At 34.5% G+C, this 13,240-nt stretch overlaps 1 protein-coding gene and 1 pseudogene across 2 annotated transcripts; both read right to left on the bottom strand.

The window, feature by feature from the left end:
- Positions 1-5,259: 5,259 nt before the first annotated feature.
- LOC103319916 (esterase-like) lies at positions 5,260-8,284 on the bottom strand. The gene is made up of 5 exons (XM_008221507.3): positions 7,872-8,284; positions 7,308-7,517; positions 7,045-7,214; positions 6,140-6,401; positions 5,260-5,881 (listed from the first exon to the last, which is right to left on the bottom strand). The coding sequence occupies exons 1-5, from the start codon at positions 8,272-8,274 to the stop codon at positions 5,619-5,621; spliced, it is 1,308 nt and encodes a 435-aa protein (XP_008219729.2). The 5' UTR covers positions 8,275-8,284; the 3' UTR covers positions 5,260-5,618.
- Positions 8,285-9,002: 718 nt separating this feature from the next.
- Positions 9,003-11,941, bottom strand: LOC103319915 (esterase-like; annotated as a pseudogene). Its single transcript, XR_016123917.1, has 5 exons — positions 11,609-11,941; positions 10,831-11,048; positions 10,567-10,737; positions 9,712-9,972; positions 9,003-9,451 (listed from the first exon to the last, which is right to left on the bottom strand). The product of XR_016123917.1 is annotated as an esterase-like (transcript).
- Between the last annotated feature and the right edge of the window lie 1,299 nt (positions 11,942-13,240).

The raw sequence follows: 13,240 nt of genomic DNA on the forward strand, positions 1-13,240 counted from the left end.
CAAATTGAACGTTGTGACAACTTGTCTGTCGTCATATTAGATACCATATGACCACTTGCCAGTCATCAAAAAATGAATTAGGTGACCTATTGTTACATGTCACAAAAGAAACAATGTGACAAAACACGAGAAGTCACATATTGTAAACAGTGACAAATTCATACATCGTCACGGTGTATTATATGTGACACTGAGTTATAGTCGTCACATTTGACATTGGCTGAAGGGCCTAATGTGACAACCCTTGTGACACCAGAATATGGTCACTTTAACGTAACTGCGAGGAAATTTTGCCTAATGTGAGGAAGTTTTTTTGTCACATTAGCCAATTTTTCTTGTAGTGAGAGAGTCCCTATTAGAAGAATACTGCATCTGGATAGGTTAGCTTTTGACCTTGAACTTTCCATAATGGAATACTATCGGATTTACTTGACTAATTAGTGAACGTGATGTCTTGAACTGTTCAGCTGTTTGTGTAAACCCAGACAATAGCACTCACACAACACCCTTCTAAACATATCTGGTTCGATCGGTTGCGCTCGTTTTGGCCCTGAGCGATTCCTAGTATTCATGAGAGCTTTAGAGAATTCAAGCCTTAAAAAATTCTCATAGAAACGGCCTCATTTCACACTCACATAAGTGACTTCCCATTAAGAGTATCCTGCACTACCCCACTCGGATTTCCAAGCTATATGAATCATTAAAATCAAAGATTACCCTAAAACATGCTATAGACAGCACTGTTTCATCATAGGATATGGTTAGGAGATGTAATTTCGGTAGTGCTACTACTTAGTCATCTATAATTTGGTTGTCTCTTTTGAACCTAGATCTTGGGATCTCCAGTTAGCTAGGTTGGGTATCCACTATGGAGACTTTAAATATTTAGGCTTACACTCTCATTTCCCTCGATGATCAACTAACTCTCCAGTCTGACCTTTAAATATTGGATCCACTAGGTTGACTATTTCTGTAATATATTGCCATCATAATTTCATATATGAAAATAAATTATATTCAAGAGTAGTTGTACTACGTTGAGCATTTAATTTATTTTTTTAAGACTTAATAATTGTGGCCAACTGAGTAACCTTCTAATACTCAGTTAGACACCCCCACCTTTGTGGTACTTATAGGAAGGTCTCTAACCTTCTCATACCTTGTATAAGAGAGATTTAAACTCTTGAGAACATCGAAGCCTCTCTCCACAAAAACGTGGTGCTTATGAACTAATTTAGAAAACTTCCATTTTCTCTGTCAGGAAATAGAATTCCAAATTTTCCTTCATGTCTGTCATCCCCACAATTTTCACATAATTGTGGTATTAAGCCTATTAATCATTTTTTCATATGCTTAAAGAATGAGATAATAGTTCTATAGTATTAGTTTATAATTTCCTTTAAATCAATTTAATGTTGCAAGCAATAGAATCATGTTTATAACATAATTAACATGTTCTAGTTACCATAACCTCATTTATTGATTAAAGCAAATTATAAATCTAATTTTCCTTTATAAAGTGCACATCAATTTATGGTAAGGCTTTGGTACCCTTTGTCCATATGCATCTCATTCTGTAGGTAGTACAATGGAGATATTTATTCTTAAAATATCTTCACTTCTTAGGCTCTTTGTAATAGAACCACTAATTAGCTTTCCCATTTGAAGCCTCAAAGTTTTCATACCAAAGTGCCTCACTCAAAATACTTTGACTGGTTTCTAACCATGACCAACATGGTTGCTGGCATGAGCTAGAGCTATGATTTTTAACATAGTCCTACATGGTTTCTCATTTCTCATACAGAGTAACAAAATCCCACACAATTTACAAAACAAAATTTTTGCAAATTTTTGAACTGTAAACAAATTGATATGTCTCGTAATGGAGAGCATGTGGGTCTGTACACTTTCCCGCATATCAATTCTATTGGACTGCAGCATAGAAATGCCTCCTGGAAGATAACAATGTTGGTTTGAAAATGCTATAATAGCACCTTCTAACTTAAAAGAATCCAACCAAATGGGTATATCTCCAACAGCCCCAGCACATTGCATGAACCTAATATTCTATACAAAATCATAAAATATATGTTTTGACATAAAATGGTTTGCCTTCACAAAATTTTGTTTTGCCTAACACAACAAAACTTCCAGATTTCGATGTCCAACAGAAACAAATGCCAAACAGAAAAATAAGAAAGAACGATGCTATAATTCAGAGGGAAAATTTTCAATATATATACTTTGTCTAACAATAGAAAGAGAATGCAATCAGACTTTCTTTGTGGCAATATTGATGAGTGGGTCCTATTATGATAACTTAGATGTCTGCAACTTTGAATTGTATAAAACAAAAAGAAACTGAACGGAAATCCAATTATAAAAAAAAATGTTTACCCAGAAGTAATGAAATACTTGAATGAATAACCAACTAATTCAAACTCAAGTCAACAATGCAGTGAAACTGTAATATGCATCAAAATCGTTTTACACTTTTTCATCTAAATGCATAATCACAGACTAATATTCATAGCAATTAACACAAATTAATTCGTCTTAAGATTGTTGGAAATATGAGTGCTAAATTGCTATAAAATAAATAAATAAACACTACAAACAAAACAGATTTTTACAACAGTAGAAAGGAATTAAAAAAACTTTAATTGAGTCGAGGCAAGTGTTAGACACTCTGACTTTAAGATGAATTACGCCCCACATTGATGCTTATGGTTCACTAGTGTTCGCCTCCTAGGATACAATGACTCCCCTCCTTGTAAAAGAAGCACTGCAATTCACAAGGAATTTTGAACCAAATTATGCAATAACTTCTCTTTATGAAAACTCTAATGCTTTCTATATATGAAAGTCTGTATGTAAAGTATTAAACTGAATTCTTAAAACTGCAGGAGGATTGCTCTATTTATAGATGATGAAATACCCTTTCCAAAAAGGTATCCGAATCTGAAAAGGCAAACAATGCATCCCTTGGTTTGAAAAGTTGTCACCCCAAACAATACATCCCTTGGTTTGAAGAGTTGTCACCCCCAATTGAAGATGTCTTTAACCCAAGGGTCATGTCTTTAACCCAATAAATTTTAGTAATTTCCATTCAAGTAGGAAAATTAATATTAGTTAATATTAAATTTCCAACAGGCAGCTGCCTCAGTATAATGAATGCCATCCCAATTCACTCTCACGGAAGGATCTTTGCATGAGCCAACAAAAATTTGGCTTCCATTAACTCTAGCTATCCCTCCTGTATACAACAGCTCCTCACAATGGACCATATGGTGAGAGTTAGTCAAATGCAGCAGTCTCTTAGGTGGTTCTTGTTTTTGCACTAAAAAAAGGTCAGCAGTAGTTACCTTCTTTTTTAGTGAGTAAAGCCTACAGTAACGCTGCAATTACGAATTTAGCTTTATTTTCAAATTCAAATCCCTCCACCCCCAAGTTGAGTCGTAGTTAATATGATCAAGTAATTTCACATTACCACGGTCCATGTTGACGTGAGTTGATCAGATTTATTGATTGTAATTACGAGTTATAACTTGATGTAATACCCCGAAAATTCAAGGTGGATTTTCATATTTCAATTAAATTAATATTCTGCTGAAGAATGATTATGGGTATTTTATCAAGTTATTTTGGATTGTGACTATTGGATTAAGTGTGTTTAATTTCAACTTGGACAAAATGCCCTTATGTAATATTTTGTGAATTTTTCAAAGGAAGAATAAGAAATTGGAGTGAAAAAATTATGATTTTGAGGTAGGATGATAATAGTCGACTCAACGAACGCGTAGGAAGTCATTTCTAAAGTTTGGGCCAAAATGACCAAAATACCCCTACGTGTGAAAATTACCAAAATGCCCTTATAGGCATTTTTCAAAGAGAAAAAAAAAAGAAAAAAGAAGAAGAAGAGAAGAATATGAAACGTGGAGGGCAACAAAAACTCTTCCATTCTTTCCCCCTTGCCTCAAGCTTTCAAATCCACCATTATGAAAGGATGAGACATCCAGCCTAAAGTTAAGAAGAAGAATTAAGAAAGCAAATGTAAGATGTAAAAAAGAAAATGGTTAAGTGTTGAAGAAATTGAAAGGACGAAAAGTGGGACTCTTGTTCTAAGTTCATTTTATCAAGTGTTGAAGCAATTACAGAATAAGAAAATTAAAAGAAGAATTTTGAAATCAATCAAGATTTTCGGATTTTGGTTTAGGGAGTCTATTATAAATGCTCTAATAGCATCCACAATAGGCTCCCTAAACCACCTTCTTAGACAAATTTTAGGGAGGATTTGAAAAAATATAACTCCAACCATGATCCCTATTCACCTCCTAAGAGCATCCACAATCATGCTCTCTATTTTTTAGCTAAATTTTAGCTAAAAACATATAAAATTTATTTTAGGAGCTCTCTATAAAATTTAAAAACCAATCATGCTCTCTAGTTTAGGGAGTCATAAATGCTAGAACTCTTTTTTAATTGGTCAATCTCTATTAAAAAATAATATAAAAATAATAAACATTAATTAAAGGTTTGGAATACTCATTAAATAAAGCAGCATTAAATTATAGGGAGTCACTAGGAGTCCTTTCTCTCTCCTCAAATTTAGGAGCTCCTAGAGGTCTTCCTATTTTGGTTGAAGTTGTATTTTTCCAAATTCTCCCTAAAATTTGTCTAAGGAGATGATTTAGGGAGCCCATTGTGGATGTTTAGGGAGACCTCTCGGAGCTCCTAAATCTGAAGAAATAGAAAGGACTCCTAGTAGCTCTCTATAATTTAATGCTGCTTTATTTAATGAGCATTTTAAACCTTTAATTAATGCTAATAATTTTTTAATTGAGATTGACCAATTAGAAAAGAGTTATAACATTTATGACTCCCTAAACTAGAGAGTAAGATTGGAGTTTAAATTGTATAGAGAGCTCATAAAATAACATTTATACGCTTGTAGCTAAAATTTAACCCAAAAAAATAGAGAGTATGATTGTGAATGCTCTAAGACTTTAAGTTCCCGACGTGAAATTCACACTTTAAACACATAATGCTTTTTGTTAACCAAATTCTACCCAGAATGTCGAATATATTAAATCATATTAATTATGAGACTTTATCGAAACAGTTTGCATTGTTAGTTGAAACTGTGATTAAACACACTAAATCAAAGTAATGTTCGAATTCGAAGAGAAGTATTGAACCTCATAAATAAGAGAAAGAAAAATGGTAACTAAAAAACTGAATGGTCAACACAAGATGGTATACAAATGTAGTATAACTAGCATTGCTTTTTTATTATCTAGCATTGCTCTTTTATTACAAACAAAGTATAGGAGCCTTTATTTTTTAGGACATACTTTTTTTTAGTGCAGGGGGGGCAGGTTTACATAAATATTCATTGGGTGCTTTGGGGTTTCGAATCTCTACCCATATAGATGAAAGTAAAAGAGTTTAACCAACTGAATTATACCCCAAAGGTTTTATTGGTTATTCTAAATTACTACCTAGATGGCTCAAGGGACCTGCAGCTACAAAGGTACAACACAATTATTCCAATACAAAATAATTTCCACCTGCATGCATCTGTCTCTACGTATTTAATTTTTTGATTTATTTAATTATTAGGCCAAACTCTTGTGACATGCTTGTTTGAAAGCAAGGGGTGGATCAGAAAATGCTCCAGTTGAAATTTTATCAGAAATAAACTTGGCAGCTGCCTCAGTATAATGAATGCCATCCCAATTCACTCGCACCGAAGGATCTTTGCATGAGCCAACAAATATTTGGCTTCCATTAACTGTTGCTGTTCCTCCACATTCAAAACTACCGTTGTAGTTGTACTTGCCACCATACCCACAACAAGCAACAAGTGGGAGCTCAAACCCTGAAACATTTGCAACCAATTTAATATAGAGTGAAAATAGATTTCATTCATGGAATTTCTTTGCATATGCTTTCCGTTTTAATAATGCTTAAGAGATCACATTTTTAAACCGCTTAAGTGAATTACATTATATGACAGGTGATATGCTTGATTAGTCCAATGAAGTCATTTGAAATTACGTAAATAAGCAAAAAAAAAAAAAATCTACACACTTTATATAGGTATGTTTTATGAATATCATAAGCTTGCACGACTTACCATATTTTTTGGGTTCTTTGAAAAGAGAGTATTTGACAGAATAGACGTCTACATAAGTAATTGCAGCCAAAGGTAGATCTTTCTTCAATTGAACTGTGGCTTCCTTCAGCTTGTGGTTAAAATGCTGAGCTACTTCATTATACGACTTTGCACAGCCAGCCTCATCCTTTTGAGCTGGGAAATTGACGAAGATGTAAGGGAGACAGCCAATTGGCCCAGTGTTGTGGATCCAAAATGACCTCGCTCCCAAATCATATATTTTCTACATCATCACAGTAATCACCACATTAACATTATAATTCACCAAAAGTTAAAAAAATAAACAGCGAGCAGAAAAATTAAAATATATTCTCTTATTAGATAGTCTGACATGTTATATGAAGGGAGATTCACTATTTATACATAATATAGGGATCCAAATTATTAAAAAAAAACCCAAAGCCCATTTACAACATAACAAAGAGGCTTTGAACTTTCTTTAAATTACAAAATTGCCATCAATTTCTTTAAACAAGCAGAAATTCAAAACCTCAAAAAAAGAAATTTCAAACCACTCAATAGGGTATCAAAGTAATTTAATAATTAAAATTATATTCAATAGGGTCAGCTGTCATTTTTTTGGTTTTTTTTTGGATGTATTTATAAAAATTAAGTGGTGTAGAATTTATCTATATCACTAGTGTTAAGAATTGATATATAACTAAGAGTAGTGATTTCCCCACTCTTTTTTCTCCCACTCCTTTTTTATAAGGAGTGTAAGTAGATAAAATAGAAGTGGAGAAATGATTATCCATAACTAAATATTTGAATGTATGGCGCTTAAAATATAATGGATTCAATGAGTTGGGCCCCATTGACCAAGACTCTTCGCTGAACCACAACTTTATCACTGGAAGATTAATTACCTTAATATTTGCCGAGAACTCATTGATTATATCAGGAACCGATGCATTGACCTCTTGAACAGTCAAGTTACCAAAAAACCCCTCTCCTAGGTCATTCTGTCCAATGTCAAATGTGTATAAAGCTTTGGAGAAATACTCCTCCTTGGGCATCAAACTTGCAAATATTCCCCCTATATACAAATTAAACAAAGCTCCAGTCACGAAGTTTTTTGGCTTGAAAATAATTTGTTACCCTAACAAGTAATAAATAATTAAATTTTTACCTCGACGCCTAATGAGTTGTGATCTGGATTTTAGTTGCATGAACTGCACGTACTGAATATTGAGGTAGAAGGGACTAAATCCGCCAGCTGGAAAAACTTGATCTGGCAATCTGATGGTGGAAGCTGCAGTGGCAAAATTTGCACCATACGAGAAGTTGGTCCCAAGGGAATCCAGATATGCGCTTAGAAAGGGGTGACCAAGACTCTTTGCTGAACCACAAGTTTCATCAAACAAATTATATTGAGAGAATGGAATTTTATCACACACACAGTATCAAGTGTGATGATGTTTGAACCTAAAATCACTCTGCAAGTCAAGTCACTTACTGTCGAAAATTATCAAGAAAAATGAGTGTCCAGAAAGCTTATTGGGCCTACCATGCACTTTGGTCTTTGTGTACGGCATTTGAAAACAATTTGGAAAACAAAAGCAATTTTTCCACCATTTATACATGTTTGAATTGTCGGCCATAAGAATAAGATGATAATTAATTTAAAAGCATATACTATTAATACCTTTTCCTAAATAAATATTAAAAAAAATTAAAAACAAATAATCCATACCAAGAAAATCGATTATGAGCCTGCCATCTGAGAATCTTCCAACCGGCATATGAAAATAGGTCTCCCCATAAGGTGGTGTTGGTGGCGAAAGGGACGCAGCCAATCCACCAGTATCTGAATTTGAATCTCCAAAGTTAAAGATGGCTGGAAACTCACAGTCTTCCAAAGCCAAGGTAGGGCTCAAAGTGGTGATGTGCGACAAAAGCATATAAGAGCAAAATAGAGAAACGATAGCTTTGATAAGAATTCTAGGAGACTCCATAGTGGAGAAAGCAAATATGTACCACAAAGATGTTGCAGATGAGAAGTAATAAATTATCCAAGAGTATGTTTCTTTTATAGTGCAAAAAAAAGGTGGAATTTTCGTCTGCATTTGTAGAAAGCAAAAAATGCCAAGTTGCATAAGTTTTCAACCATCTAGAAATCTAGCAACCTGACATTTCAGCATTTGATGCCTAGGTTTCCTTGCCACTCGATGTCATTTATGTGACTTAGGGATAGTAATGGGTCAAATCATGAGTGGGTATGTCATTTTCATCCCATTCCCGTTAAGTTTTTTTCTCCTATTCCCGCCTTCATACCCGCAATATTCATATTAGGGATTCCCCATCTCCATCTTTGTTGGGGAATGAGTTCCCCAGCCCGCCCTATTCCAGATGAGAAAACCAATATAAAACTACTTTATTGAAAAAAATAGGCCTAGATAATCAATATATATATATATATATATAAAAAGCAGAGAATGGTGAAAAATTCAAAATACCATAAAATATCCTTGGTTAATTCAAACATTTATAATTAAAATTATTAATTAAATGAGGATAATATGGTAAATTCACCTTTTTTTTGTAGAGAGAGAGAGAGATATTAACATATGGCATATGCTGTTGCTACGTGTGAAAGGGGTTTATGGTAAAATAACAGTTCCGAGAATCCAACAAATTATGAGGCCAGCAATGCTAGCGCTATATGTTCTAAACAGACTTTTAAATCACACAAGTGATTTTCTAAATAAATGGTGAAAACACAAAATCAACTGAGTTATACCCCAATTTGGGGGGGGGGAGGGGAGGCGGGTTTACATAAATATTCATTGGGTGCTTTGGGGTTTCGAATTTCTACCCACATAGGTGAAAGTAAAAGAGTTTAACCAACTGAGTTATACCCCAAAGGTTTTATTGGTTATTCTAAATTACTACCTAGATGGCTCAAGGGACCTGCAGCTACAAGGGGTACAACACAATTATTCCAATACAAAATAATTTCCACCTGCATGCATCTGTCTGTACGTATTTAATTTTTTGATTTATTTAATTATTAGGCCAAACTCTTGTGACATGCTTGTTTCAAAGCAAGGGGTGGATCAGAAAATGCTCCAGTTGAAATTTTATCAGAATTAAACTTGGCAGCTGCCTCAGTATAATGAATGCCATCCCAATTCACTCTCACCGAAGGATCTTTGCATGAGCCAACAAATATTTGGCTTCCATTAACTGTTGCTGTTCCTCCACATTCAGAACTACCGTTGTAGTTGTACTTGCCACCATATCCACAAGAAGCAACAAGTGGGAGCTCAAACCCTGAAACATTTGCAACCAAATTAATATAGAGTGAAAATAGATTTCATTCATGGAATTTCTTTGTATATGCTTTCCGTTTTAATAATCCTTAAGATATCACATTTTTAAACCGCATTAGTGAATTATATTATGTGACAGGTGATATACTTATTAGTCCAATGAAATCATTTGAAATTATGTATGTAAGCAAAAACAAAAAAAAAAAAACAAAAACTTTATATAGGTACGTTTTGTGAATATCATAAGGTTGAGTGGCTTACCATATTTTTGGGGTTCCTTATAAAGAGAGTATTTGACTGAATAGATGTCTACATAAGTAATTGCAGCCAAGGTAGATTTTTCCTAAGTTGAACTGTGGCTTCCTTCAGCTTGTGGTTAAAATGCTGAGCTACTTCATTATATGACTTTGCACAGCCAGCCTCATCCTTTTGAGCTGGGAAAGTGGCTAAGATGAGAGGGAGACAGCCAATTGGCCCAGCGTTGTGGATCCAAAATGATCTCGCTTCCAAATCATATATATTCTACATCATCACAATAATCACCACATTAACGTCATAATCCACCAAAAGTAAAAAATAAAACAGCGAGCTGAAAAATTAAAATATGTTCTCTTACTAGACAGTCTCATATATTATTTGAACCTAATATAGGGATTCAAATTATAAAAAAAGAAGAACCCTACATGAAATGGATTTTAGAAACACACCCAAAACCCTTTTACAACATAACAAAAACGCTTCAAACTTTCTATAAATTACAAAATTACCATTAATTTCTTAAAACAAGCCCAACTCCAAAACCTCATAAAAAATCTAAAATACTCAATAGACTATCAAAGTAATTTAATAATTAAAATTAAATTCAATAAAGTCAACTGTCATTTTTTTGATTTCTTTTTTTATGCATTTATAAAAATTAAATGGTGTAGAATTTATCTATATCACTAATGTTAAGAATTAATATATAACTAAATATTTGAATGTATGACGCGGATAATAGAGACACGACCAATTGTTGAACCTAGGATCTTAAAATATAATTGATACAATGAGTTGGGCCCCCATTGACCAAGACTCTTCGCTAAACCACAACTTTATCTCTGGAAGATTAATTACCTTAATATTTGCCGAGAACCCACTGATTATATCAGGAGCCGATGCATTGACCTCTTGAATAGTCAAGTTACCAAAAAAACCCCTCTACTAGGTCATTCTGTCCAATGTCAAATGTGTATAAAGCTTTGGAGAAATACTCCTCCTTGGGCATCAAACTTGCAAATATTCCCCCTATATACAAATTAAACAAAGCTCCAGTCATATAGTTTTTTGGCTTGAAAATAATTTGTTACCCAAATAAGTAATAAATAATTAGATTTTTACCTCGATGCCTAATGAGTTGTGATCTGGGTTTTAGTTGCATGAACTGTATGTACTGAATATTGAGGTAGAAGGGACTAAATCCACCCGCAGCTGGCACAATTTTATCTGGCAATCTGATGGTGGAGCCTCCAGTGGCAAAATTTGCACCATATGATACGAGAAGTTGGTCCCAAGTGAATCCAGATATGAGCTTAGAAAGGGGTGACCAAGACTCTTCGCTGAACCACAAGTTTTATTAGACAAGAATTTTGGAAAAAGAAAAGAAAACCGCAAAACAACGAAATGCATGTTGAAAAAGGAAAAAAACTTATCATTTAGTACAAAGTACTGATGCAAATAGAGGTATTATGTCGACACATGTGTCCATATTATGGGAAGGGTTTTATTTATTTATTTTTATACAAATTATATTGGAAGAGGGGAATTTTATCACACACACATATCAAGTGTCATGATGTGTGAACCTAAAATCACTCCGCAAGTCAAGTCACTATATGTTCTCTTCATCCAATATTATTTGATATATATAAAACTTACTGCCGAAAATTATCAAGAAAAATGAGTGTACAGAAAGCTTATTGGGCCTACCATGCACTTTTGTCTTTGTGTACGGCGTTTGAAATCAATTTGGAAAACAAAAGCAATTTTTCCACCATTTATACATGTTTGAATTGTCAGCCATAAGAATGAGATGATAATTAGTTTAAAAAGCATATACAATTAATACCTTTTCCTGAATAAATATTTTTAAAAAAAACCAAAAACAAAAAACCCGTACCAAGAAAATGGATTATGAGCCTGCCATCTGAGAATCTTCCAACCGGCATATGAAAATAGGTCTCCCCATAAGGTGGTGGTAGTGGAAAAAAGGATGCAGCCAATTCACCAGTATCTGAATTTGAATCTCCAAAGCCAAGGTAGGGCTCAAAGTGGTGATGTGCGACAAAAGCATATGAGAGCAGAATAGAGAAACGATAGCTTTGATAGGAATTGTAGGAGACTCCATAGTGGAGAAAGCAAATATGTACCACAAAGATGTCGCAGATGAGAAGTAATAAATTATCCAAGAGTATGTTTGTTTTTAGTGCAAAGAAAAGGTGGAATTTTCGACTGCATTTGTAGAAAGCCAAAAATGCCAGGTTATATAAGTTTTCAACCATCTAGAAATCTAGCTAGCTGGCGTTTCAGCATTTGATGCCTGGTACCACCTTTACTATTGATGATGTTTGAAGTAAGATATGACATCGAGAGATGTTATCTATGTGGCTCCCTCCTGTATACTGATGGAATTCATACTGAGAAGAAAAAGGGTCTATAGGTTTCGAGAAAAAGCAATCTCTATATTTCTATTAATATTAATGATGGGTTACAATCAATGTATGAGACAATAAAAGACTGCCGCTCTTGACATTTACAATTGAGGTAAAAGGGATGTATATATATATATATATATATATATATATATATATACACAAGAGATTATATAGAAAACCCTAGGAAAAGGACCCCGGAGGATGACTCAGTGAATAAAAACAAGGAATATGCTTGTCCTTGTGTTGAATATGCCTTTATGACCGTTAGAGCACAGCAACTGTCATAGCATGGGTGTGTTAACTATTTTCTGGTTTTTGCTAGGTGTGATGATCATTTTGATCAACCATAGAGTTGTGGCTAATATCCCCCTGCAAGCTCAATTGCAGGTTTGGAGCAGTGAGCTTGGACTGAAAGTTGTTGAAGATGGCTTTAGGAAGGCTCTTTGTGAAGAGGTCCGCTAATTGAGCTTGGGAGGAGATATGTGAGATAGAGATAATGTTGCTATAGTAACAAGGTCATGGATGTAATGATAATCAATTTCGATGTGTTTGGTTTTTGCATGAAAGATGGGGTTCGAGGCTAGGGCAATGGTGCTGGATTTGTCAGAGGATGAGAGGATGTTTATCAAGGAAAAATGAATTTCTTTGAGGAGAGAGCAAATCCAGAAAATTTCAGTGACTGTGTGAGCTAAGGAACGATATTCACTTTCAGTTGAAGATCCAGTGACAGAGGCTTGTTTCTTTGAGCTCTAAGACACCAAGTTTTGTCCAAAAAAGATACAATAGCCGGTGGTAGAGCCCCGGTCAATGGGACAACCAGCCCAGTCTATGTCAGAATAGGCAGTGAGGTTGAGATTTCCTTTGCGAATGAGCAAGCCATAAGCTGGTGTGCCTTTTAGATATCTCAATTTTCTCTTCACGGCTGACAAATGCGGAGTACAAGGAGTGTGCATATGTTGGTACACTTGATTGATTGAGAGCGCAATTTCTGGCCTGGTCCATATAAGATACTGTAAGGCGCCAATGAGAGGCCAATATGTGGAAGGATCAGAGAGGATTTCACCACTTGTATTGTCCAATTTTTGAGAGGAAGAAGG

Source organism: Prunus mume, linkage group LG2 (genome assembly GCF_029339155.1).
Source record: "Prunus mume cultivar Tortuosa linkage group LG2, ASM2933915v1, whole genome shotgun sequence".
Lineage (NCBI taxonomy): Eukaryota > Viridiplantae > Streptophyta > Magnoliopsida > Rosales > Rosaceae > Prunus > Prunus mume.